The 27,426-nt window shown below is 42.2% G+C and overlaps 1 protein-coding gene and 1 long non-coding RNA gene across 2 annotated transcripts in view; one reads left to right on the top strand and one right to left on the bottom strand.

Annotated features, from left to right (window-relative positions):
• The window catches only part of PTPRN2 (protein tyrosine phosphatase receptor type N2), a 610,006-nt gene that overhangs the window by 162,075 nt on the left and 420,505 nt on the right, over positions 1–27,426 (top strand). The window contains exons 4-6 of the mRNA XM_080974012.1: positions 6,396–6,513; positions 8,316–8,478; positions 18,727–19,180. Of these exons, the coding sequence (XP_080830138.1) occupies positions 6,396–6,513; positions 8,316–8,478; positions 18,727–19,180 (735 nt within the window). The remainder of the gene's footprint in view (positions 1–6,395; positions 6,514–8,315; positions 8,479–18,726; positions 19,181–27,426) is intronic.
• The window catches only part of LOC308459190, a 481,964-nt gene continuing 478,707 nt past the window's right edge, over positions 24,170–27,426 (bottom strand). The window contains exon 5 of the long non-coding RNA XR_013977877.1: positions 24,170–24,256. This is a non-coding gene — a long non-coding RNA (uncharacterized lncRNA). The remainder of the gene's footprint in view (positions 24,257–27,426) is intronic.

The raw sequence follows: 27,426 nt of genomic DNA, 5'->3' as shown, positions 1-27,426 counted from the left end.
TATTGCTGCTGGGAAATATTAGAAACAATGAGAATTTAGTTTGTTTTGGTAGGTGCTAAAATCAGCCACAAGAAATGCCTTATCTTTGGTGCATAGATAAATATCTAACATAGAAAAGAGATGCTTTCTTCTTCTTTTTTGAGCAAGTCGTCTATTAAAACATGTGAACCTCATTTGATTTGTTGTTCTTAAGCTCTGAAAATGGGGAATGGGAAGGAAAGTGAATGCTCCTTCTCTAGGGAGTCTGGGAAGGCAGCCTGCGGAAAGTCACATCTATATGTTGACCTGTTAGTTGTGAAAACAAGAGAAGAAAGCCAATCACATACAATTCCGCAGACATTCTGACAGCTAACAGAGGCATTAGCAATTTGCAGCACACATGACACAGGGGCTGCAAATATCCAAGAATCACACTGAAGAGTTTCCTCACTGAAATAAAATAGTAGGCTAAAGAAGCAGGAGGGCATAGGGGGAAAACTTAGAGAAAATGGAACATATCATCGTTCTGTATGCTGAAACTAATCTTAGGGCACAGCTTGAAAAAGGGAGCCATGTAGTAAAAAGGAATGTGTAATATTTTGTTACAGAAACGGAAGACACAGCAGTACACTGCTAAATGGCAATACACAATTGTGTTCATTTTTTACTGTGGATTTGGGGTTATGGGATATGTGGGCTCAAACAATGCACACAGCAGTTAGTTTTCCATTTTATTCATGCCATTTTATTCATAACCCCACTTATTTCATACATGTTTGAAATAAATGAACTGCTTAATTATTGTAATGCCCCAATGGATTTGTTACTGCATGTGTTTTAATTATGCATTGATTTTATAGTTGTAAACTGCTTCGGAGTTTCGGAGCATATGAGCAGTATATAAATGAAATAATAATAGCAGCAATAATTTTGTACGAAAATTGCTTTTTATGGGTAAGGTTCTCAAACGGTAAACTCTTTTAGGAACTTGGTAAGTCTGCCGTGTTCCACTGTCCTTGCAGGTCACTAATCAGGACCTCTTCAAATAAAAGTGCAAATAAAAGACTAATGCTGTAGGCTGGAGACTGATACTTCCTCTATGGCTCATCACATTGCAGCAGCAGACCTACCAGAGAGGAGTAAACAAAGCCTCTCCAGGGCTAGCCCAATACGTCTTGCTATCTGAGGCAAACCAGATTGTGTGCTCTGCCTCAGATTTCTATTTCTGGATCTTAACTCAACTGGTAGTTGAATCTTACTTCAACCCAGTTAATTGGAGAGTATCTTCCACTGTACCTGGGGGGCAGCATGCAAGACTGGGGAGTGCAGGCTAGACTGTGTAGAATAAGGTAAAGGGACCCCTGACCATTAGGTCCAGTCATGACCAACTCTGGGGTTGCGGCGCTCATCTCGCTTTATTGGCCGAGGGAGCCTGCGTACAGCTTCCGGGTCATGTGGCCAGCATGACTATGCCGCTTCTGGCGAACCAGAGCAGCGCACGGAAACGCCGTTTACCTTCCCACCGGAGTGGTACCTATTTATCTACTTGCACTTTGACATGCTTTCGAACTGCTAGGTTGGCAGGAGCAGGGACCGAGCAACGGGAGCTCACCCCGTCTCGGGGATTCAAACTGCCGACCTTCTGATCGGCAAGTCCTAGGCTCAGTGGTTTAACCCACAGCGCCACCCACGTCCCCATACTGTGTAGAATACAAAGTTGTTATTCAGCACCTCTATCCTAGCCCTAGTATCTGCTGCCTGAAGCAGCTGACTCACTTTGCCTAATGGTAGGCTGCTCCTGCTTCCTTCGCCCAATTTCAGTTCTGGAACAACTAGGGTTAGTTTTACTTGGGGCAAAGTTCACAACCAGGAGAAGTTACTTCCGGGTTAGCGGAGCTCATAACCTGAAGCGTTCATAACCAGAAGCTTTTGTAAACAGAGGTACCACTGTACAGGGAGAAATGTTGGACTACAGTAATACAATTTTCTCTCTTTGTGTTTGCTTCAGGCTTGGATTTGGAGGGAGAGGGAGAGAGAGAAAAATTATGCGTAGTTGCTGGGCATGCCAAGGTGCTTGCAGAATTCATACTTAATTTCTCTGTGTGTGTGTGTGTGTGTGCGCGCGTGCACACATGCACGCACACGCTTCTCAAAAACAATTTTACAAAATCCATTCTCTTTCTCAAACTAGTCTTCCTTCCCTGAGCATCGCTACTTAAATCATGCAGCATTTCAGTTTATATTTTTGTTGGCTTCAAGCGATAACTTGTCGGCTCCATTGTCTTAACTAGATCCCTCAATGGAAGAATGTGGTTCTGCATTGCCCATCTGTGGGAATTCCCAGTTGGAAATATGTACAGTGTAGGCAGAGCTCCAGCAGGGATAGATAATTGGTAGTTGTGTGTCCCACCATACAGTTCCACATTAGTGACATGGAAATAATATGTGTACAACAGAACGACTGTGATCCTGCTCAGCCATCGGTGTTAAATTGTTATAATTGAGTTGTGGGCCAGGAGCAAGCCAGTAGGTGTGGCAGCACAGACAAAAGGGACAGGAAATTGCCTAGTAGCGTCATTTGCTGTTGCTCAGTCTTAATTTTGATTGCAATTGTCAGCTTGGTATTAGTGCTGTTGTGTGAGCTGTTTTATTGCAGACCATGTGGGTGAGATTTTCCCCCCTTTCCAAAATGAAACAGTGAAAGGATGCAGCTGATTGTTTTAGGCAATACTAGTTATACTTTCAGTGAAACTTTTTCCATGGAACGTGTTGAATAGTAGGCTATAAAGAACCAGTGCGTTTAGAAGCAAGTTTATAAATCAGTGTAAAAGTAATCCTTTTAAAAGTAATAACCTGATGTGTGGCAATTAAAATTATTATCACTTGTTAATTTATGAATCACCTTTTGCACATGTTACGAGGCGAATTGCAAACGTTATCATAAAAGCAGCTAAAAATAGTTTTTAAACCAGTCCAAAAGTTTTGACATGAACAGCTTTACATCCAGCTGGAAAGACTTGCAGAAGCAAAAATATATTCTATTTTTTTCCTGAACCGACAGCTGCAATACAGATGTGCACTTTTAAAAAGCTGCTTTCCCAAGCCTGTTCTTGAAATACTTTTATGTAGATTTTTGACTCCTGTAGATGTTTTGGATTGGGTCAGCAGCTTAATGCAAGAGGCCAGCCAGTCTGGCATAGTGACGGATTGTTAGGAAGGTCTGCACCAGATCTTTGTTTTAAACAGAAAGCTATGGATGAGGCACTGTCTCCCTGCCTAACCTACCTCTTAGAACTGTTAAAATATTAACAAATATGCACAAAACTCACCTCTTCAAAGGAAGAGCAGGATAAAAAAAAACCTGAAGAAAAAATATTATAGCATTTTCAAATATTAAATATTAATCCTGGAGATACAGTGTTAAAGATATTGTAGCTCCAAAAGCCATTCCAATATGCTCACAGTGACTTATCCCCAAACATAGCATTTTAAAAGGAGTTATGGATTAACACTTTAATCTGAAACACATTTTCTAGAAAATAAATTAAGGTTGTCTAATTTTTCAATTTGCTTTCTTTAAAAACCACATTCATTTCAGTTTATGTTTTAAAACATAATCACATTAATTTTCCTTCATTTTAATTGTACTCATTTTCATTTTATCTTTCTTTTTCTTCTTCCTTTTTATTTTAATGGAGACCCAGCCTGTCTTTTGGTACCCTTCTCCTTCTTGTACATTTGGTGTTTTCCATCTCGTGGCATTGAAATCTCAGGAATTCTACCACCTCCTTTCTCCAGAATATCAGATTTTCCATTGGACAAAGACTCCTAGACTCACAGACCCAAAATCCGAGGCAATGATTCCAATGTAAAACTAATTTGGAAATGAAAATTTATTTTTCATATTCATTTTGAATATGAACATGGAATGCCCTAACATCAGATGTCAAGGAAATAAACAACTATCTGACTTTTAGAAGACATCTGAAGGCATCCCTGTATCGGGAAATTTTTAATGTCTAATGTTTTACAATTATGTGCTGTAAGCTGCCCAGAGTGGCTGGGGAAACCCAGCCAGATGGGCAGGGAATAATAATAATAATAATAATTTTGATGTTGAATGAATTTGGATGCATTCATTATGGTTTTAGAACAAACTCATGCCCCTAAAATAGACCTCCATTGATTTTAATGCTTGTGTATTGCCTGAATTCTGCACATGCTCCTTATGCTATGAAACTGTCTAGTGATGGTTTAGCACAGGGGTAGGCAACCTAAGGCCTCGGGGCCGGATGCGGCCCAATTGCCTTCTCACTCCGGCCATCGGATGGTCCGGAAATCAGCATGTTTTTACATGAGTAGAATGTGTCCTTTTATTTACAATGCATCTCTGGGTTATTTGTGGGGCCTGCCTGGTGTTTTTACATGAGTAGAATGTGTGTTTTTATTTAAAATGCATCTCTAGGTTATTTGTGGGGCACAGGAATTCGTTCATTCCGCTCCCCAAAAAAATATAGTCCAGCCCACCACATGGTCTGAGGGCGGTGGACCGGCCCACGGCTGAAAAAGATTGATGACCCCTGGTCTGGCACATGTAGAAATGTCTTTTGATCAAATGGAAATATGTTCCAATGAATAGGATGCATTTCCAAGTGATTTGAGATGCACCTGAAGTTCAATTAAACGTGATTGATGGCAGTTTCAATACAGTAATAATTGTTCTGGTTCGAGGACCCGATCCCCCCCACAGTGGAATGAATACACAAGGACACGTGATATAAGGTTAATGGGCAAGAAAAGGCCACAACTTTATTGATTACAGCAAGTGAAAAGGTATTGGCTTAGGCACTGGATTACGTCAGCTGACTCCACCCCCTCAGAGAGGGGTGAGTCTGAAACAAGGGGGGTTTATTCACCAGTAGGTGGATCCTGTTGATGCTAATCCAACTATAGGCTCTCCCCTGATGTCACCGAGGGTCGTGCCATGGCCTCCCGCCAAGCAGGCATCGGACAGAATACACGACCGCCAGATTCCTTTAACGGAATACCCCAAAACTGAAGGCATAGGCGATGGCCACACCTAGCCCTTCGACACCACGACACATTATTCCAATGCCTAACCTACCCACCAATACCACGAAAGTTGTGACGATTGCTACGAGGTAGGCGAAAAAACCAAAAAGCCGAATGCCAAATGGAAAAATTCCTACCAGGCCCCCCGGACAACCAGGGCGACCAACCTAAGGTCCATAGCAAGGCCAAGGAAAACTAAGACCCTGAGCTCAAAGGGAGTGGAGGATGTCAATTAAACGTCAATTAAAGGGTGGAGGGTTCAATTAAACGTGATTGGTGGCAGTTTTAATACAGTAATAATTGTTATAGATGTGTTCTCAACTCAACAATATCTGTATTAGTGGATAGTATTTCAGTAGATGGACTTAGGTTGGGGAAGCTGAATGTCAATAATTACCAGGAAGCGATACGTTGTTAATTAATAATAATAATAATAATAATAATAATAATTTATTTATTTATACCCCGCCCTCCCCGGCCAGAACCGGGCTCAGATACTGAATAATTACATATAACTCCAGGTGGTAAGCCTACATAAATTAAAACTGTTAATCATAACATTTACAAATCTAACAATTATTCTTGGAGTTGTATAATTATTGTGTGATCAGTAGTGCATGTAATTAATGCATAATTGCATGGAATTTGCTTTTACAGTGACACCTTGCCCTTGTTTAAAGGTCTCTGTTGCAACAGTTGAGTGTAAATAAAATATGAATTGGTCTTCATATATAATATTCCACTGTCCATTAGAATAGTTAGCACTAGATCAGTGTTATTCATACCTGGGTGTGCCTACCTTTTCCTGAGCAGGTCACAGAAACGGTTTATGGAAAATATATTGTGAGATTGGTGAGATAGTAGTCCTCCTTGAAAAGCCACTTTCCATTATATGCTACAATTTAGTTTTGAAACTTGGCATGACTTGTATTTTTGACTCACTTATTGTCAAACACCTCTTCTTTGTAACAAAGCAGTAAATACTGTTTATACAGTAAAGCTGGTTTATAGGTCCATAGTGACTAAGAAACACTAAAATTCTAAGACTAATCTCCCTTTTAAATCTCATCGCAGCACCCACCGTCTTCTTAGAAGAAAGCATTTTAAAAGGCTTCAGTATTTCACGAGAAAGGTCTGATTACCACAGTGATTTTTGCAGGGGAAGGAAATCTGCAGCTGTAACAAGTAGAAAGTTTGTTAAAAATCTTGCAGAAGTTGAAATTTCTGTTCATTATAATTGCTTTCGTAACACAAGATTGAGATGTCCCGTTTTGTTTTGTTTTGTTTTTGCTCTGTCAAAGTACTGAGTTTCTAAAACTGTATTTTGCACAACTGTTTTCCAGGTTTTACCTGGCGAGATGATTATACACAGCATGTTATTGCCCGTGAAGTCTCATATCTCCATAAGATTCATGATTGGCACCCTGAGGCATTCTCATCAGAAGAGCCTGATGCACAGAGGTAAATACCCAGGCATTTTATGTATCATAATGTTTTATGTTCTCGATTATGGGAGATGAAAATCTTATTTATTTATTTATTTATTTATTTAAAAAACTGGTATGTTTGGCTCACATTACAAGTTCAGGATCTCCCTTGTACTGGCGGGGCAGTGGGAAGCAGAGATCTTATTGGCACATGTGGTGGAGTTGCACCAAAGTTCATGAATTTTGGAAACAAGTGAATACAGAAATCTGTACACTTACAGGTGAAAATGTGATCCTGGATCCTTCACTATGTATTTTGTCTGCTATTGATAAAGGTAGGGCAGATCTTATATGTAAACAGTTAATTATAGATCTAGTAGCTGCTCCATTAGTGATTGCTCAGGTCTGGAAAGAAGCTTCATGCTATACGTAAGCAACTGGTTCAAGAAAATTACCGTATTTTTGCGTCAATAAGACACCCCCATGTATAAGACGACCCCTATTTTTTTTAACCCAAAATTAAGAAAATGCACTATGTACTATCCATGTATAGGACGACCTCTTATTTTAAACTTCAAAAATTTAGGAAAAAATATAGTCTTATACACAGAAAAATACAGTATGTTCATTGCTATCTCAGAGAAACTGACATGTAATAGTCAGGTGCCTGTGATGTTGTTCCTTTTGATTTCACCTCCAATTCAGGGTTATTTATTAAACTTATGACATCACAGTCACATGAATGGCACATTCCTTCAAAATATGATTTTATTTGGCAGCATCTATAAACAGGCAAGACCTTTTATTCCCCACCCCTATTCCCTTCATTGTACAAGGTAAGTTAATGGTTATTATGACCAAAGAGAACCTATACTTGGCCCAAAGCCTTACTATTAAAAGTGATGGAAACACTTCTAGCTCAACCTGTTCTTAATTCTTTCTGGAAAGTCAAGACCCTCTTGTTCAGTTAGTTGCTGATTAAGGGAAACCTGTCAATCATGGGGCAAAAGAGATGTAGTCATATTGGGATCAACAGAAGATTGAATGGAAGTGACACTTGATCAGGATAAATGTACACATTTTCACTTTATCTGTCATCTATGATCTGGTAACCTCTAGGTTAGATTACTGCAATGCATTATATGTGGGGTTGCCTCTGAAGATGGTTTGGAAACTTCAACTGGTACAGAATTTGGTGGCCAGGCCAAATTCCCACCAGGAATTTTGGAATGCTCCAGATAGTTGAGGGACTTTGTTTTTAATCTTTGAAGGACAGTGTTAACCATCCCTCCATCCCAGGCATCCATACCAATACTAAGTAAAAATAAAAACAACGGGCTTGTTTTGTTCTTCCACAGCCCTTTGATCCAGTGGAAGCTTCTGTTAGCGAACAGGCAGAGAGGGAGTTTTTGCTCATTCCACTTTCCTTCGGCTGCCCCTGTGCCCCTCCCAGATCTGTTCAAGGGGGTTGGGGACCTCTTGTAACAGCATGGAGGGAGGTGCAACAGATTGGAGGAGTAAAAAGGAATCTGTGAAAATCACGCTCTCCTTTCAGTTCATGGAAATCTCTGTTGGATCAAAGAGCTTTCTGTCAGCAGAGGGACCCAATTTGATCCAACCCATTCTTATTAACCATTTCTGAATATATCTTATTGAGCTTGTGTCTTTTTACTGAAACATTGATATTTCAAAATATTCTAGTGTATTTCACCTCTCAAAAGTATTAGTTATATGTTGCTGGGGACTATATACTTAATATTCAAAGGTGTTGGTTAATTTCTGAGTCCATTGCACGTTTTATAATGTAACGTTGTTTAACTTTATTTCAACTTGCAGGTCCACAAAGCAGAAAGCTGAAAGCAACAGGAATTTAGGTCTGGAAAAGGATGTGAACTTTGCCAAGTCTCCGCAGCAATACCTTGCCTATTTGGACATTCTCTCCCAGTCTGCAATTCCAAATTTATATTCAAAGATAAGGGGCAACAAAGCCTCTCTTAAGGTACGGTGGTTGTTGTTGTTTCCTCCTGTTCTTCCTTCAAACATTTCTTTTTCTTTTTCTTTGCTGTTAGACTTTGCCATTTTTGTGATATTCTTCCTAGGAGGCTGGCCTGGGAGTGTATACAATCTCACAGCAGTCATTAGTTTTCTGGCCAATGGTTAATGCAAAACAGTGTTACTGATTCTCCTTCTATGATTGCTCTGCTCCACCAGACTGACCACTGCTGGTTATAATTAAAGAACAGGCTGTAATGATCTCTGGCAGGCAAGCAAGCCCCGATAAGAATTAAGGACTCTCCGGCAGTTTTATGTACGTTTATTTATAGAAAAACACATCCAGAGCACGGCTTCTCGCCTGCTCGCACTGATGATAGTTGGTCAGTCTGAATCTTCGTCCCTCCCACAGTAGGAAGGACGCCAAACTCCCGCCTTTCCCCTCTTGCCCTTCCATTGCCCTCTGATCTTATCCAGTCTCCTAGAACGGGGACTGAGAGGCTGGCCTCCACCCTCCCCACTTCTACTTGACACAGTCTCAGACCTCTGCTTATCTGCTGATTGCCTAGCAATGCTCTGGCTGCCTTCCAACTCTTCCTCTTCTTGAGAGCTAACAGAGTCTTCCCCGGGAAGAGAGTTGAGCTGCCCTTTCTTGACTCTGTCAGCCAGCTATCATTTGCAGAGTCAGTCCCTCATTCACTTAGCTCAATTTTTGAGTCTGACTCCTATCCTGTGCTCGGGGGGGGGGGGGGGCACGTTCCTGACACAGGATGCCTCTGAGCACATTCTGAGTCTGGAAATTTGTTTTCTAGACCAGAACTGAACTGAGCTCATAATCATTTCACATAAAAGTCCATCCCTTTTAGATTTCTTCATTTCAGCAGCCTTAGGTAGGAAAAGTCACCATGTTGTTGCTAAACAATTAGCAGCCAGAAACTTTTGTTGATCTATTGCAAATCACCCAGGCATCTATCAGAAGACCCTGACCTACTTACCTGACCTAACTTCTACACCTCTGGTGTATGACTGTTTAGCAGCCAGCCTGTATGTAGAGGAGCGGTGATAACATTTTGTTAAGTGTTTCGAAGACAAAGTGCTATGGCAAGCCTAAGTATGGTAAGTATTAGCTTAGGGCACTGATTAAAAGTGCCACCTAATTAACAAACAGCAGTTCTCTAGATGGTGTTCAATGTAATGGCTTACTTTACATTTTTAGAGGATACCACCTGGCTAAATTAGTAGTAGGGTCTTGAGAGGTGATAAATGGCTGAAATTTGCAATTATGCAGCTCCCCCTTTCCTCCCCAGAAAAATGAACTGAACACAACCCACCCTCTGACATGGATTATAATCATTTGCTTAATAGGTATGGCTGGACAAAAAGTTCTTTTTCAACTTTCTACTGAAAGGAATTTTGATGGCAGTGGGGTGCCATTTTTCATAACCTTGCAGATAAGTAAAATAAAAATAAAAATTGGCTAGCGTATACTTTTTTCTTTTCTTTTCATCATCTATAGCGTTTAACCTGTGGTGGTTTGTTCACACCTACATTTCAGTGGTTGATGCTACAGTGAGCAATGAGCATTCATGTTGTGGGTTTTGGGGAAGGTCAGTTTCCATGATGCCCTGAGCCCCTTCCAGTTTTTGGGTTCCTATATCTGTTGTGGTAGAAAGTATGAGAGCAAGCTTGCCAAAAGACCAGTTCTTTTGTCTAGGCAATGGTTGTGGCTGAATAGTGAGAGAGACCTAAGGAGCAAAACCAGGAGTATTTTAAGGGTGTTTAGAAGGATGTAACCAAGTGTTACTTGCCCAAAGATGAAGGAGGTTCTGGCCAAAAAGAACAAGGTGTTTTAATATGGTTTGGGCAGTTTCATAATGGCAGCTGAGTTCATCTAATTTGCTTACATAGTGCCTGACATTGTCATTTAAGTGGTTAATAAAGACAAACCCCTAGTGTGTCCAGTTTTCTTCCAATTCCCCCCCCCACTAAATGCACAGTGTCTTCCCCCAAATGAACATTTTGCATCCAACTGCACACTAAAAATCCTCTCCTTAAACTGAGCACTATTTGATATGTAATAGCAGTAACGTGATGTTTGACGTTCTCAGAATTACTGAAAATGAACAGCCAAAATAAATAAGCAATTGATTAACTTCACTGTGTTTGATGAACTGCTGCGCATATGGTACGCAATGCCCCTCATATTATAATGCTGAACATCTGTGCACCTGTGATGACATGAAGATCATATACGTTTCTCGTGTTCCCAACATAACACATCATACTTTTATATTTTAATATTCTAACATATATATATATATATATATATATAACATATTTTTTGGAAGCTGACACACACAGACCCGAGAACTGCATACACCCCTCCCCGCCCGTGATGGAGAAACATTGCTCTAGTGATTATGTAAGTCCTATATAAAATGTCTCTCTAGAGTTTGGTACTGTGCACATTTCACTTAGCAAATATATTTTGCAGTAAAAAAAAATGTATGTATGGCCAGGAAGGAGCCAGCAATGAGTATGAGTTCAGTGCGTAACTTATGGCCCTTGATATTCAGAGAAGCTTGAGTGGTTCAGGGATTCTAGGATGTTATAAAAGTAGCAGGGGAAGCTTTTTGTTATGTACTGAAGTTCTCACCCTGGGCCAGCAGGGGGATACTGTAGATAGTTTTCACTCAGGTCCACATATGCAAATACTGTCAGTCTAATGGAAGTAGGTGAAATGTAACCGATATGCTTTTGTGCCTAATTGAACCATTACATGTAGTGCTGTATATAAGGAAACCATTACAATTGTAACTAACGCCTTATCTCGGTGGGGAGGGGTGTTATGTACTGAAGTTCTCACCCTGGGCCAGCAGGGGGATATTGTAGATAGTTTTCACTCAGGTCCACATATGCAAATAAGGAATTGAAAGTGACGTTCAGTGATTGGATAGTTACAGAAAATGGTTACTGTTGCGTTCTAGTGGAGCTCTATATAAGCAGGCTGGCTGAACCCTTCAGTTCAGTTCTGTTCTGGCCTGCGAATAAACAAGAGCTGTTTGAAGAATCGCTGTGTCGTCTGATATGTTCACCCACAACTTAACACTTTTGGGGGCATTTTGGCTTTCCAGTCGAGAATGAAGCTTGAGATACTAAACTCCATAGAAAGCCAGCTGCTTTTGTGTGTCCAGGTTTCCTTCCCATAACACACATGATAGAACAGGCAGTTTGCAGAAGATGTACTTTACAGCAGAGTGGCTGTTTATTCAGCCTCCAGTCTGTCCATTCAAGTGGCAACTGCACAGTCAGGCTTCACAGGCAAAACTATTACCAGTTTTGATCTGAAGAGAGTCTTTGGACCAATTTTTTTGCTTGATCATCTATATGCAGCGTGGCACTTTTAACTAGAGGGTTTTAATTAACAACCTTCCTCATGCAGGTTTCCTCTGAAGTAGATGTTGAAACTATTTCAAAGCTTCAGCGTATCTCAGACAGGAAAAGGTTACGTAAGATCCTTAACTACGATGATCCATCTTCTCTGCCAAGCCACTGGTGGTTTCATGATATATTAATGATCTCCCTCTTGCCATCACTCAATATGACTGCTGGTTGTTTAATGTTACAGCGTTCCCCGAAGCTTGCATGAAATAATTAGAGAGAATAGAAGATCATCTTAATTAAAATTTAGTTTAGGCCAGTTCACGCAATCAGGATTTTTTCCCTGTGTATCTATGGATATGGAGAACATGTCATGAACTGTACGAGGTATAGTTCTTGCCATTGTGGCAGCTGTTCAGGAAAATAAAGATACAGGCAGGAATGCAATTGATATTCTCTCATGTCCAGTTCTTAACCTGAAGTAAAGGTATGTCTAGCAGATTTTCATGTCATCTTGTCCAAGGATTCTCAGAGAACGCTGGACTTGGAGCCTGCATGCCCCTTCGCTGAGAAGCCTCCGATGTCAAGGAATTCTTATCCTTGTAATCATTGTTACTTTTGGTGGGATTGTGTTATCCTGAGTGGTCTGTGGAGCCTTCAAATAGTTCAGCTATTGTTAATAACAGTTTTTATCTAGTGCACCATAATTTTGTTTGACGGCTGCTGAAGAACTATTTTTCCTCACTTAGATGTGGCTAGTCTAATATTTTAAGAGTCTTCAAAGGATAAAATAATGTGCACTTCTGTGACATTTCTTTCTGAAGGGTCAGTTACTTAAGTAAATCGTAGTGAGCAGTGTGTCATAGTCAACCTGACTTTAAGTTAATGTACATGTTTCAAAGTAATTTATTTTCTTTTTTATTGTTCATCCTGTATTATCTAGGTCACCTGCACCATCCACGATGGGTCAAGTGAACTGTTCTTTAGAATAAAAAATTTTAAAGCTCATCCTCTGCAAAGACAGGGATGACTCAAAGTTAACAAATAGTTTTAAAAAATCTTAAGACCGTGACAAAATCTGATAAAACAGTAGTTCCTTCACCTGAGCAAAGCATCTTTTATTTTATATTCACACATCACTTTTTATTCCATCATGGAACTCAAGGCGACATGCCTGGGATTCTTGGGCAGCCCACCGTTTGGCATTGACCCCATCTAGATCGACTTAGTTTCAGAACGGCTGATGTGTCATGCACTAGCAAAGCTTGCCATTATTTTAAGAAGAACCAATGGTCTGGAGCAGGCATGAGCAAACTCGGCCCTCCAGATGTTTTGAGACTACAATTCCCATCATCCCTGACCACTGGTCCTGTTAGCTAGGGATGATGGGAGTTGTAGTCGCAAAACATCTGGAGGGCTGAGTTTGCCCATGCCTGGTCTGGAGCAATCTTAACTCCCTAATTGCTCAAGGAGCGGGCGATGGCATATGGCAGAGGTGTCCCTTCACCAGACTCCGCTAGCAGGTGGTTCCACTGTTGCAGAAGCTGCTCTGGAGCTATTGACAGTGGCATTCCCACTGTAGCAAGCACAGGGTTCCAAAATGGGATTTTTCAGGGGCAGAGCAAGGAGAGCCAAGGATCTCCTGGATCCTAAGCTGGGTCATTTGTTGTTGAGGGGGCTTGTTCAGGCCCTTCTGCTGTGCCAGCCTGGGGCTGGTACAGGAGGAAGGAGGAGGAGGAGAAATTGCGCTCCCATCTTACCTCCTTAGTGGCAAGAGCCAGAAGATATTTGGATTAGATGGTGGCTCCACCTAGCTAAGCAGCCCCAGGGTAGCTACCCATTTAGGCACACTTCGTTCCCATTGAAATCAATTGTATTTGAGCAAAGTCATGACTATTTAACAGGCAAGTATAGCTTGCAGCCACAAGTCACATATGGAGTAGTTCCAATGTGATAAAGCCTATTCCGCATTTTTCCAACTGTTGTCAGATGTAATTACTCTCTGGCTCAAATATCAAACCTCATTTGATGCATGTTCATGTTGTTGCTTTTCCCAGCCTGCCCCCTCCAGCTCTTTCTTTCTTTGCCCTCGTATCCCTTGCTAGCTACTTCCTGTGCCATACAGCTAATTTTGCCAGCAAAGTGAATTTACAAATCCCTGTCATTAATAGCAATTAGATTTACAAAAATAAATAAATAAGATATTCTGCTGTGGAATTGCCCTGTGAAACTCATTTTACTTTTAAATGAGGCAGGTTAGTAGTGTCCAGAGGTACTCGGCGAGAATAAAAAGACCAGATAAAATGGCGGTGACACAAACGATCTTAATTCTTTGATTAAAAACATACATCAGGAAGAGCTACATTCTATGCAGTGGGTCTCCCTCATCCTCCTCTTCACAGAAAATAGAATAAATTACCCTGGTGCTATTTAATATAGTAGTTGTGTGACTTGGGATTGCTCTTTTCTAAGATCACATAATTCTGCTGCTACATTGTTTACCTGTGCTAAGTCATAACTGGGTGAAATTTTCAGTTTGTACCTTTCTGTTGTGCATACATATCCTGACCTATTGCGTTCCATTTATCTCTAGGAATTTCTCCCCCGCCTGAAGATTGTAGAAACTTGCTATGAAACAAGGGTGAGAAGTACCAAGAAGGACTGTGTTGGATTTTATCTCCTGGTCTAAAGTTAGCCACATATGACTTTATTCTTTACTAAAATCAAACCTGGCGAACTTTCGTCAAGGGATACAATCCAGTGCAATCCATCCCGACACTTCCAGTATAACATAGAATTAACTTTCCTTTCTTGTTGTCCAATGGAAAGTACAGAGACAATTCACCACAAAGATGCCAAAGAACAGGGCAATGCAGGTCTACATCCATAGTGAATCACGGTCAAAGATGGTTTTAACGTTAATACTGGAACTTCAGGCTGTATGTGGCTCTAGTCTTTTTCTCTCTCTTTGACTTTACATTTGTTGTCAGAAATGAGGGTGCTTTCAAAATAGGCTTAACTTGCTGTTGATGCCATATTTTTAATTAGGAATTTTCAAAGAGCATCCCAGTCTGCCAGTGTTGTGACCTGTCAAGCTGCTGAGAGACTGCTGGTCCTCTCCTGATACCAGCTTAGCCTGCGATTGACACTTGTACCCAATTTGTATAAGGCTGCTTGAAGTGTCTGTGTTCTTCTTCTTGATGGGCTTGTTTGTTTACAGGAGACTCAGGGAAATCGCAAATCCTCTTCAATATTTGAGTGTTCAGGCACTTTTCGAGTAGCTGTGTGTATTTTTTAAAAAAAGCCACCTTTGATTATCCAGGTCAAACTTTTTGCAAACTGTCTCGTAAGGTTTGTATAAAGGAAATGGTTCCTCTTCATCCTGGAGAAGAGTGACTAGTGGGGTGCCACAGGGTTCTGTCTTGGGCCCGGTCTTATTCAACATCTTTATCAACGACTTGGATGATGGACTCAAGGGCATCCTGATCAAATTTGCAGATGACACCAAACTGGGAGGGGTGGCTAACACCCCAGAGGACAGCATCACACTTCAAAACGACCTTGACAGATTAGAGAACTGGGCCAAAACAAACAAGATGAATTTTAACAGGGAGAAATGTAAAGTATTGCACTTGGGCAAAACAAATGAGAGGCACAAATACAAGATGGGTGACACCTGGCTTGAGAGCAGTACATGTGAAAAGGATCTAGGAGTCTTGGTTGACCACAAACTTGACATGAGCCAACAGTGTGACGCGACAGCTAAAAAAGCCAATGCAATTCTGGGCTGCATCAATAGGAGTATAGCATCTAGATCAAGGGAAGTAATAGTGCCACTGTATTCTGCTCTGGTCAGACCTCACCTGGAGTACTGTGTCCAGTTCTGGGCACCACAGTTCAAGAAGGACACTGACAAACTGGAACGTGTCCAGAGGAGGGCAACCAAAATGGTCAAAGGCCTAGAAACGATACCTTATGAGAAACGGCTAAGGGAGCTGGGCATGTTTAGCCTGGAGAAGAGGAGGTTAAGGGGTGATATGAAAGCCATGTTCAAATATATAAAAGGATGTCACATAGAGGAAGGAGAAAGGTTGTTTTCTGCTGCTCCAGAGAAGCGGACACGGAGCAATGGATCCAAACTACAAGAAAGAAGATTCCACCTAAACATTAGGAAGAACTTCCTGACAGTAAGAGCTGTTCAACAGTGGAATTTGCTGCCAAGGAGTGTGGTGGAGTCTCCTTCTTTGGAGGTCTTTAAGCAGAGGCTTGACAACCATATGTCAGGAGTGCTCCGATGGTGTTTCCTGCTTGGCAGGGGGTTGGACTCGATGGCCCTTGTGGTCTCTTCCAACTCTATGATTCTATGAAAGGGTCTTCATTACTTTTGTTAGTTGTTTGAATTTGGTGGTGCTTTCAGAGTACAATGTTGACGTCCAAAGACTGCTTACAGGTAGAGAGGACAGTGATTTTCCTTTTCCCACAACCAGGCATTATAGAGGGTCCCTGACCTCCAGGAGCCTAGGTGGGGGAGCATGGAGTTTCATGGGCTTGGCGGGGGGAAGCTTCAGTTGTGTATGTGCAACTCTCCGTGTTGCTCCTTGGGCGACCTCTGTTCTTTAGACTTCAAGAACTATTTTGCATTTGTAAAAAAAACAGCAACATATGAATGCCTCTTTGTCTTTGCGATTTCCACATCACTTTGCTCAAATTCAATGTACAGCATAAGTAGCACCTTGCAATTCAGTTTATTTCTCCCTTATTTTACGGACGTACAGTAACATCCAATTGTTGAACAACAATTGTGGATACAGATAAAGGAGTTATGAATCTTAAAGGGCTTGAGAAGAATAGGTTATTATCTTAAGCCATTTATGGTTTATCATTATCATAATAATAGCTCAAAGGATGCTTTGCATGAATGCCAATTCCCCAGCAATTTGCTCAGTATAATAAGGCATAGAAATATTCTTTGGCATAAGGTTCCTAGCACTGGTGCAGGGGGACAAATGTCCCTGATATTAGGATTCTGAGTCGGTATGGGTGCTTTTCGATTTCATCATGAAGCATTGCACTGCATAACTGAGACGAGGACCAGTCTTCCTCCTGTTCACTTTCGTGGCATCCCACGGGCGCTCAATTCCTCTGCAAGTGTGGCTGTGTACACATTATCGGCTTAAAATGCAGCAAGGTCATTTCCGCCCACTGTGTTTCAAATTGCATTTGCACGTCATTGTAGGTCTGATCAAACACATCAAGATCGGGTGTGTTTCCAAGTCACCTGCTGTCTCTCCATACCAGTGGGCAGGGAAGGGGGCGCAGATGTCTCCATAAGGCTTATTAAATTGAAGCTGGGGTGTTTGGGAGGTGGGGGGAATTCATCAAAATTCAGCATTTCTCAAATTGCAAGGTGGATGTAGATTGTAACTAAAGTTGTCTTGTCATTGGCATCCATCTGTCTCAAGAGACAATGGAGTGCACCTCTGGGGGTGAAGTCTCCTAGAAGCTGCCAGCATGTAGACTGCCAGGAATAGACAAGTTCTTACCAATGTCTTTTATTGAAGCCTCTTAGAGTAATGGCATTGCTCTGAGTAATCTCCAGGCACCCCCCCTTCTCTCCTCAGTTGTCAACAGCCCCACCCACCTTATGGTGGCTGCTTAGGGCCATTTGTCTTCGAGCTCTTTGCTCTCCTACTTCCAATGCTCATCATGTTCTGGGGGAAGGGGTGTCTGGAATGCTTTCTAGTGATGACGTGTCTCCCATTATCTCCCAACTTTGCCCCTCATCTGCCTCTGAGCTGTGACCTCCCGCAAACCACTGTTGTAAATCTATACTGTCTTCCTTTTCTCTGCAAGGTTCAGGCTGGGGAGGAGGAGGTCTCCACCATTCCTCCTCTGTCCAGTCCCTGGCAGCATGTGACAGTGTCCACACCCCAGAAACAGCTTCGAATGGCCAACTAAATGTTGTGTGTACTTGTTGGATCTCCGTATCCCGTGTTTGCCCACTGGAGTGCTCCGATCTGCAGAACTGGTACTGCTACAGGTGCTGGATAATACCCCGCAGTTGTGAGAAATGGATCTTTTAGAGCAGCAGCACCTGTATTTTTGGAACTCCCTATCTATTTACATCAAGGAGTCTCTCTTCTTGGCACCTGCTTAAATCATTTTTGTTTAGGCAAGCTTATCAGGACATGTGGGCATTGATGAGATATTATCTTTGTTATTGTTAATAAAAATTATTTTTAAATACTTAATTGTTTTGAACTGTTTTAAATGATAATTTTAATATTGCTTGTAAACTGCTTAAGGGTTTTATTACAACCAAGTAGTTTTTGGTTAAATAAATGGAACAAATAATCATCGTCTTCCCAATCTAGCAGTGGGAGTTTAAGGCATACCATGTAAACATGCGTTTGCGCACAGCCTCTCTCTGTATAAAAGATCTAAGAATCATGTTTCATTATATTTTAAAGGCAAGTGTCCTGCTCTTGTGAATAGAAATATCCATTTTGAGGTATACAGAAGATGCCCTTTATACCTCAGAAACCAAAGCAAGGGTTGATAAATTATTGGTCCTCCAATGCTAGGGTTTCCATGCTATCATGGCAACTTATATAAGGGAGAAACAGATAAACAAAGTGTCCCTTTGCACCAGCACAAAATAAACAGACCTAGGTAAATGTGCATCATAATTGATATATGATTCAGAATCCAGCCCTGATTTGCATAGGGAATGTGGGCTACCTCCCTCCCTTTCTTAAACATGAAGTTAAAGTAGGAAACACATCATTATGTATTCTTATGGAGTTCCCATGTTGGCTAATTAGAAGGGGTTAGCATAAGACCGATTCTAATACAACTTTCCTTTTCCTTCTAGGTTGATAACGTCCCACCTGACACCATCATCAACTACATGGTGCAGAACTCCAAAGGAAAAGCTCCTGCTTTAACCCATTCACCAGCAGCCCATTCAAAATATACCGAGAACATCCCAGTGAGAACCTTCAGCCAACCACAGAGAGATAAATTCCCACTAAAGCCAGATGACGGATTTGACAGAAAGGCTCTGTTGGCGGCATTAAATGCATATATATCTCAGAAAGTTGCGGCAAAAAATCTTGATGGAAGTGCTCCTGTTAGCAGGACTAAAGTGTCTCCTCCCTATACCAGTCGGCTCAAGCTTCCTCAAGCTGACCATCTTGATGGGACAATGTTGAAAGAGAAACCAGGAGATATTGAGATGAGGCCACCATTCATAAGGAGGCCTGGATCTGGACTGGTGCCTGGTTCTGTCCAGAGCGATACGAAGGCCCCTCTAACTCCAGTAGATGGTAAGGGATCCATTTAATCTTCGTATGAGTGCTCACCTATTGTTCTAGACCAGGCATAGGCAAACTTGGCCCTCCAGATGTTTTGGGACTACAGCTCCCATCATCCCTAGTTAACAGGACCAGTGGTCAGGGATGATGGGAGTTGTAGTCCCAAAACATCTGGAGGGCCAAGTTTGCCTATGCCTGTTCTAGACCAGTAATTTCATTTTATCAAGTTTATAATTCCAGTTTATCAAGGGATTTGTCAATGAGAAGGTCAGTCTTGGCATGTCCTCTCTCTACCATTGATTGTCCCATGCAATGCACAGCTGCAGGGGAGGGGAAGCATGTGATTCAGTTCAGACTGCTCAGGCCTGAACAGTGCACCTTTTATAAGCAATAAATCACTCCCCATAATCCTCTGCAATGCACACAAGTTCTGTGAGAGTTGTGCAGAGAAGTCAATGTGAAATTACCTGAAAATAAAAATAAAAATTGAAATACATTGTTGTAGTCAAAGGAAGAATAGTCTGAAGTTATTAAGATACCTGCAAGCTTTTGAGCAGCAGTGCATCTAGGTAACTTTAGGACCCAGGCTTACATTCCTCCTCTTTAAGTGTAACATTATTACTTTATAATTGTGAAGTATGCAGTATGAATTTTGAGTATCCTCATCACAAGATCTGGCTTAGTTTCCTTTCTGCAGCTGAATTTGGGGAATAGCCCCACTTTTGTCATTAAGGAAATACCTGCAGAATATGCCACCACCACCACCTATTCAGTATACCGCAAGCAAAAAAGGGGGGCTGCCTCCTACCCCCACTATTCCACATGGTGTAGTGCTTAAAGTTCCAGACTAGGAGACCCAAGATAAAAATGTAATGGGGCATTCAGTAGACTAGAGAGCAATAGGTAAAGGTAAAGGGACCCTTGACCATTAGGTCCAGTCGTGACCGACTCTGGGGTTGCGGCGCTCATCTCACTTTACTGGCCGAGGGAGCCGGCATACAGCTTCTGGGTCATGTGGCCAGCAGTACTAAGCCGCTTCTGGTGAACCAGAGCAGCGCACGGAAACACCGTTCACCTTCCTGCCAGAGCGGTACCTATTTATCTACTTGCACTTTGATGGGCTTTCGAACTGCTAGGTTGGCAGGAGCAGGGACCGAGCAACGGGAGCTCACCCCGTCACGGGGATTCAAACTGCCGACCTTCTGATCGGCAAGCCCTAGGCTCTGTGGTTTAACCCACAGCGCCACCCACGTCCCTCTAGAGAGAGCAATGCACACACACAAATCCAGGAAAGCAGGCACCCCCTGCTGCCCTCTCCATGATTTGACTGCTACATTCCACTCCTGTTACACTACAGCAAAACAGGCACAGTTTTCCAACCTTGATTAACAGGGTTTGTTGCTGATGCTGGAGAGATTGAGCAGGAGCTGCAGAAGTGCAACCAACTCTTCGGGCAGCACATAGTTAAACAATGGTACCTGGTCTCATTAGGAGGCTATGATGGCTCCCAACTTGGGTGGTTTTAAAAGATGACTGGACAAATTCAGGGAGGGTAAGGCTGGCAATGGCTGTTAGCTATGATGACTATTCTCTTACCCCCCCATGGCCAGAACCAGTAATGCTTCTGAATACCAGTTGCTGGAAACCACAGTGGGGGAGATTCCTACAGGCATCTGATTGACCACTGTGAGAACAAGATGTTGGTCTAGATGGGCCATTGGCCTGATCCAGCAGGCTCTTTTATGTTCTTATTTCTCTTAAGTTAACTCCTATGGGGAGCTGGCTCACCTCCCTGTGGCTTTGTGATGTTCTCTGCATGTGAAGAGTTGCAGACAGGCACGATGAAGACACAGCAGCAATAAGCAGAGCAGGGAGGGCTAGGTGTAGTGCTAGCAGCTGCCCAAGTGGCTGCTTCCTCCTCCTGCTCCTCAGCTGCAACAGGCCAGTGCTCATGCGCAGCTCAGCAGCTGTGGCTGCAAGTTGTGATTTGAAGCATCTGGTGGTAGGAGTGCTGCAGGCACTCATCATTTGCTGCTGGGTGGGCAAAACAAAAGGTTTGTTGTGTGACAACGGCCAATGGGAGCGCTAGGAGGTGAAAGCAGGGACCCCACTATGCTAAGGGTTGGGTGGGGGCCTTAGAATTGGGACCACGTGTTTGTAGGTAGCAGTGCCTTTGCTCTTGTGAATTTAATTTGGCAGAGTCTGCAACATCACAATAGGTACCGTATTTTTCGCTCCATAAGACGTACTTTTTTCCTCCTAAAAAGTAAGGGGGGAAGTGTGTGCGTCTTACGGAGCGAATGCAGGCTATGCAGCTATCACTGAAGCCAGCACAGCAAGAGGGAGAGCTGTGCAGCGCCTCTTGTTGTGCTGCCTTCCCAGTGAAGCAGGAGGAGGGACAGAAGTGAGCCCTTATGGAGCCGCTTCCGTCCCTCATCCTTCTTCGCTGGGAAGGCAGCACAACAGCCTCAGAGATAGCTGCGCAGCTTGCTCTGGCTTTTCAGGGAGGTGGGAGAAGGGATGGAGGGCAACCCATCAGTCCCTTCTCCCACCTCCCGGAAAAGCCAGCAAGAGCCGCTCTATCTTTAAAGAGCCGCACCAAGTGAGTGTGTCTGCGGCTCTTGCTGGCTTTTCTTGTTTTCCTCCTCTAAAAACTAGGTGCGTCTTATGGTCGGGTGCATCTTACAGAGCAAAAAATACGATGTAATCATTGTCAGCCCTTCTGGGGAGGTATATGCAGTGTTAGGTGGAGTTTTCTATTAATGGAAGGTAGGTAATGTTGGTGTGTAGAACAACCTTTGCCAACCTGGTTCTCTCTAGATGTTTTGGATGACAGCTCCGAGCATTGTTAACCATTGGCCAGGATCCTCCCTTCGTAGAAACCTGAAGCATTATACATACCGTGCTTTACATATTGTTTCTCACCGTCTTCTCCTTCGTGTTTTTCTTTTGCTCCCAAATCCCTATATCACTATTGAAGTGTTGCTATTTAGACAGAAGAGAGCCCAGTGTGTACATGCCCGAAGTGACAGGGTTCATAGTGAGGCAGCTGCCTGATAATAGGTTTCAAAAAACAAATTTTAATGTAAATGCAAGTCCAGGTGGCCCTGCACGTATCTGGAATAGGACTGCTGCTAGAGCAAACTAGGTCCATGCTGATTTCATTATCATGCACTGCCCTATTTCACCTTTCTTAGCAGGAATCTGCAGAGAAGAAATACGTAAAACTTACAGGGAACAATGTGCTGCAAAATGCATTGGATTTTAACAGTTTGGCTTCTGCAGGCAAAACATTACAGAGCAACATGTTTAGGTACAATGTTGACCATTTAAGAAAGGTATTCCCACCCTCCAAATAGTTTCTTTCTCTTTAATATCTGTTCACAAATCAAGTGTTTTCTTAGCTTGTTGCCAGCAGTCAAACATTTTCTAATGAATCTTCCAATATACTTATGCCATATTTTTCAAATTGTGCCTGTGATTGCTCTTGGCTTCTATCTTCAGTGGTTGTCGGGCAGTAGCAATGCTTCGTATTCTCGGCTTAGTTTTCCTTAAGATGTCAGTCTCCTCTAACAAGAAGCTTATCTTCAGGAGGTATTCCTAGCATCCTAGTGACTGCCCAGTGTGAGAAACAACACACTTCACAGAATGCAGACCATTTCTCTATCTTTGCTTTATTTAATGAACCAGAAAGATCTGCCAAATGTCTTTCAGTGGACTCTGGAGTGGGGCTGCTGGCCATTCATTTTCTCCTGTTGAATTTCTTTCCCCCTTATTTTCATTTTGCTTGAGATTACGACTGTGCTTTCCTATAGACTGTGAAACCTAGGGAAGGGAACTGGGGAGATAAGACATGATAGAATGAAAGAAAAGAAAATGAGTTGAAAACAAATGAAACTGAAATGGAAAGGTTTATCAACAGGTTTTTTTTATTCAGCAGTCTAGGTTTTCGCTGGATTGAACCCAATTGCAGGGAGGGAGGGGAAAGCCCACCAGACAGCAATATTAAACTTACATGGTGCTTTATACTGAGCTCATAATTGACCTGTTCAATTGTACGCTATAGGAGTTTAAAATAGGCTATGTAAATATCTAAGGATCTCAGACTGGGATCTCTGGTCCTCAGGACATAATCTCTGTGCCATTGTGGTAGCTTCTCATTGGAGGGAGCACCTGGTAGTAGTAGTAGGAAGAAGAAGAAGAAGAAGAAGAAGAAGAAGAAGAAGAAGAAGAATTCCCCAGCCATCTAGCTGGGTTTCCCCAGCTACTCTGGGCGGCTTCCAGCACATATATACAGGACTGCCTTCAGATGTCTTCTAAAAATTGTGTAGTTCTGCTTGACATTCTGATGGGAGGGCGTTCCATGGGGAGGGCGCCAGTGCCAAGAAGGGCCTCTGTCTGGTTCCCTGTAACTTTGCTTCTTGCAGTGAAGGAACCACCAGAAGACCCTTGGAGGTGGACCTCAGTATCCAGGCACTGGATGGGGGGTGGAGATGCTCCTTCAGGTATGCTCTCTGCTCTGCTTAAACACCACCACTGCCAATGGCCAGATGGTGGCATTTCAGCTACCAGCTCCATAAAGGCAAGATTATCCTAATACTCCTTCTAATTCTAGGATTAGAAGATCTTCAGTCTGAGCAACCTGTCACTCAGGTGCGGACTGAGCTGCTCTCCAGCCATCCATTCCCACTTATCTGCTGGCTGCTTTGATGGCCTGTCTACTTGACTGCTCTCCTGTCTGTTTCCCAATTTGCCTACTGACCTGCAATCTGCTTACCTCCAGACCTTAATGGATAGAACAGACAAATCCTTGTTGGCCACTATGAGAACAGGATGCTGGACTAGACGGGTCTTTGGCCTGATCCAGCAGGTGTTTCTTATGTCTGATCAGAATCAAGTATACACTTCTAGAGTTAATGCTAAATACATTACTTCTGGTAAATGAGCCATCATAGCTGCTACAGGGCCATGAGAATTTGTGTCCTGGGCGTTTTAGACTCATCTACCCATATACTATCTAAAACCAAAGGGGTCCATCGGTTGCCAGATGTGAAATATATTGGCATTATTTTCAGCTCACCTGCCCCACTATGCCATTACAGATGTACCATGGCATTTCTTTTTTAAAAATATTTCATTTTCATTTTTTAACAATGTTCTTATACATTTAAATCATTTTCAGTTTTTGCACATCTGAGATTACTTTAATCCCCGGACTTCCCCCCACTGTCCCCTGGTTTCCAATATTTATCTGTTGTTTCTGTTGCATCTAATTACATTTTTCAAATTCATTTTGTATCCTTTTTTAACTTTAGTCTTATTACATTATAAGTGTTATAACAATCCTGCCAACTTTTTAAATATCTACAGTGAGCTTTAAGATACTGTACTCAATACATTTTTCTCACTCTTTACTAAAACAATTATAATCTTGGTGTCTGCTCTTCATGGTCATCTTTGCCATTTCGGCATAGTCCATCATCTTGGTTATCCAATCTTCATTGGTTGGGACTTTCTCTTCCTTCCACTTCTGGGCAAAAAGCATTCGTCCACCATGGGGTTTCTCATGGCACAACGCACTTGGTTTTTCAACAGAGTTTACCCCAGACTTGCAAATAGCAGCTCACCCAAGTCAAGTAAAGAAAAGGTTGCTTCTGACCAGTGACAGACGTTTTGCAAAATACAGTTCTTTCTACCTGCCTCACAGCGTTTAGGCCACAGATGTCTAAAGTAGATAAGTTTAGGCTTGTGGGTCATTAGTGTCTGTGATTATATTTGCAAGCTTGATTGCACCATGGGGTGCTTTTATATAGAAGTATGTAATTATGGCTGTTAATGTAAATGTTTCATTCATTTAAATGTTATCCCACCATGTCTCAAATGAATAGGGCTCATTATAGTAATTTTTTTAAAGCATTTAAAATATATATATATAAAAGTGGCACAAATCACCCAAAGTAACAAAAAGATAAACAACTCATTCTGGGTTTGTCTACCAGGAATATATTATTATTATTATTATTATTATTATTATTATTATTAACATTTATAAGTGCCTACAATGTTTATGGGTGCTGTGCATATTTTACAAGATAAGGCAGTCCTTCCCTGCAGGATCAGTCCCTCCAAGTGTCCCTATTTTCCAGGGACAGTCCCAGATTTACAGAAGCTGTCCCAGTTTCTGATTTGATCCCAGAATGTCCAGCTTTTCCTTAGGCTGTCCCTATTTTAATGTAATGTTGGAAGCTATGGTAGGATGTCCCTATTTTCATTGGAGAAGTCCAGTTGCAGACGACTCTGAGGTTGCGGCGCTCATCTCGCTTTATAGGCCGAGGGAGCCGGCATTTGTCCGCAGACACTTTTCCCGGGTCATGTGGCCAGCATGACTTAGCCGCTTCTGGCGAACCAGAGCAGCGCATGGAAACACCATTTACCTTCCTGCCAGAGCGGTACCTATTTATCTACTTGCACTGTGTGCTTTCGAACTGCTAGGTTGGCAGGAGCAGGGACCGAGCAACGGCAGCTCACCCCATCATGGGGATTCAAACCGCCAACCTTCTGATTGGCAAGCCCAAGAGGCTCAGTGGTTAAGACCACAGCGCTACCCGTGTCCCATATTATGGAATAGGACATCCCTATTTGCATTGGAGAAATGTTGGAGGATATGGAGATGATGCAAAAGAGTGAAAAAAGAATGGGGAGGGAAGAGGAAAGCGAGAATTGGGGCAGCTGCACCTTAACTGGCTGACGGATGGGACTAGGTTGGTCTCCTCCTTGCCGTTATATTTTTCTCGGGAGGTGCAGCCTTTGAAATGGCTCAAGATCACGTGGATGGTGGCAGAAGCCAGTGTGTGCCTTCTTTGGCTTAGTTGCCACCCCCCCCCCAACTTGTGGGTTTGATGAAGGGGTTGTGAGGCAGTGTACGTATTCTGGGTAGAAAAGGAAGATGGGCCTAAGTCCCTTGAATTATATAAGGAGCACTATGAATCCCAGAAATGAATTCAGCTCTCTTGTGTTCAGCTATTTATTTATTTCCTAATATTTATATAAGGGACACGGGCGGTGCTGTGGGTTAAACCACAGAGCTTGGGACTTGTCGATCAGAAGGTCGGCGGTTCGAATTCCTGCGACGGGGTGAGCTCACGTTGCTCCGTCCCTGCTCCTGCCAACCTAGGAGTTCAAAAGCACGTCAAAGTGCAAGTAGATAAATAGGTATCACTCTGGCGGGTAGGTAAACGGCATTTCCGTGCGCTGCTCTGGTTCGCAATAAACGGCTTAGTCCTGCTGGCCACATGACCCGGAAGCTGTACGCCGGTTTCCTCGGCCAATAAAGTGAGATGAGCGCCGCAACCCCAGAGTCGGCCACGACTGGACCTAATGGTCAGGGGTCCCTTTACCTTTTTTAATATTTATATACTGCTTGATTGTAATCCCCCCCCAAAGAAACCTCCAAGTGGTTTACAAACAGAATAAACCAATGAAAAACAACAATTTTAAAGATTTTTTTTGTAAGTTCAAAAGTGGAAGTGGATATGTTTTTTAAAATAATTTGTGTGCGGTCTTCTCATTTCACAAAAGAGGAGGGGAGGGGAGTTAGTGACCACCCCAAGCTCATGCAGACTTATTTACGTAACAAGAAACAATGGGTTAGTTTTCATTCTGGACTGGGTAAAAATGCTCTCAGTCTATTACCTATATTTTGGCACTGTTGGCTATCTCTTTTCAGATTCCTCCACTTACTTTTGTTTACTTTATGTATTTTTCATCTCCAATATCTTTTAATATTTTCTCCTTTGAAAACATCTGTTAATAACACATTCAGAAGTCTGTTGTTTGATTTTCTTTGTAGAAATCTCTGCTTTTTCTCATCTTGCCTCAGATGTCATCTTCCATTTATGTTCTTTGGGGGTCATTGATAAACTCATTTCCTTTACTCTGTCCACATCTGACATACATCAGAACAAAACACAGCTAAAACTCTCATTTGAACAGACAGAAGATCCAATATAATTCAGAAAACATTTATTTACATTTTGTATTGTAGCATAAACAAATGAGATCAGGGTGCTTGTGTTAAAAGACAAGCCACTGGCATATTTATTTCCTGATATTGATGAAGATTAGGTCATAAAAATATAAATTATTATTATAAATGTAAATTAGCTTGGATATATCATTAGATATTAAATTATATTTCAGCAACAAAAAATAGCTGTCCTTTCCAGCTAAGCAGGAGCCTGCATATACAAGATAGGTCA

Source organism: Podarcis pityusensis (assembly GCF_964106645.2).
Source record: "Podarcis pityusensis genome assembly, chromosome: 12".
NCBI lineage: Eukaryota > Metazoa > Chordata > Lepidosauria > Squamata > Lacertidae > Podarcis > Podarcis pityusensis.
This window is presented reverse-complemented; position numbering and strand designations above follow the sequence as displayed.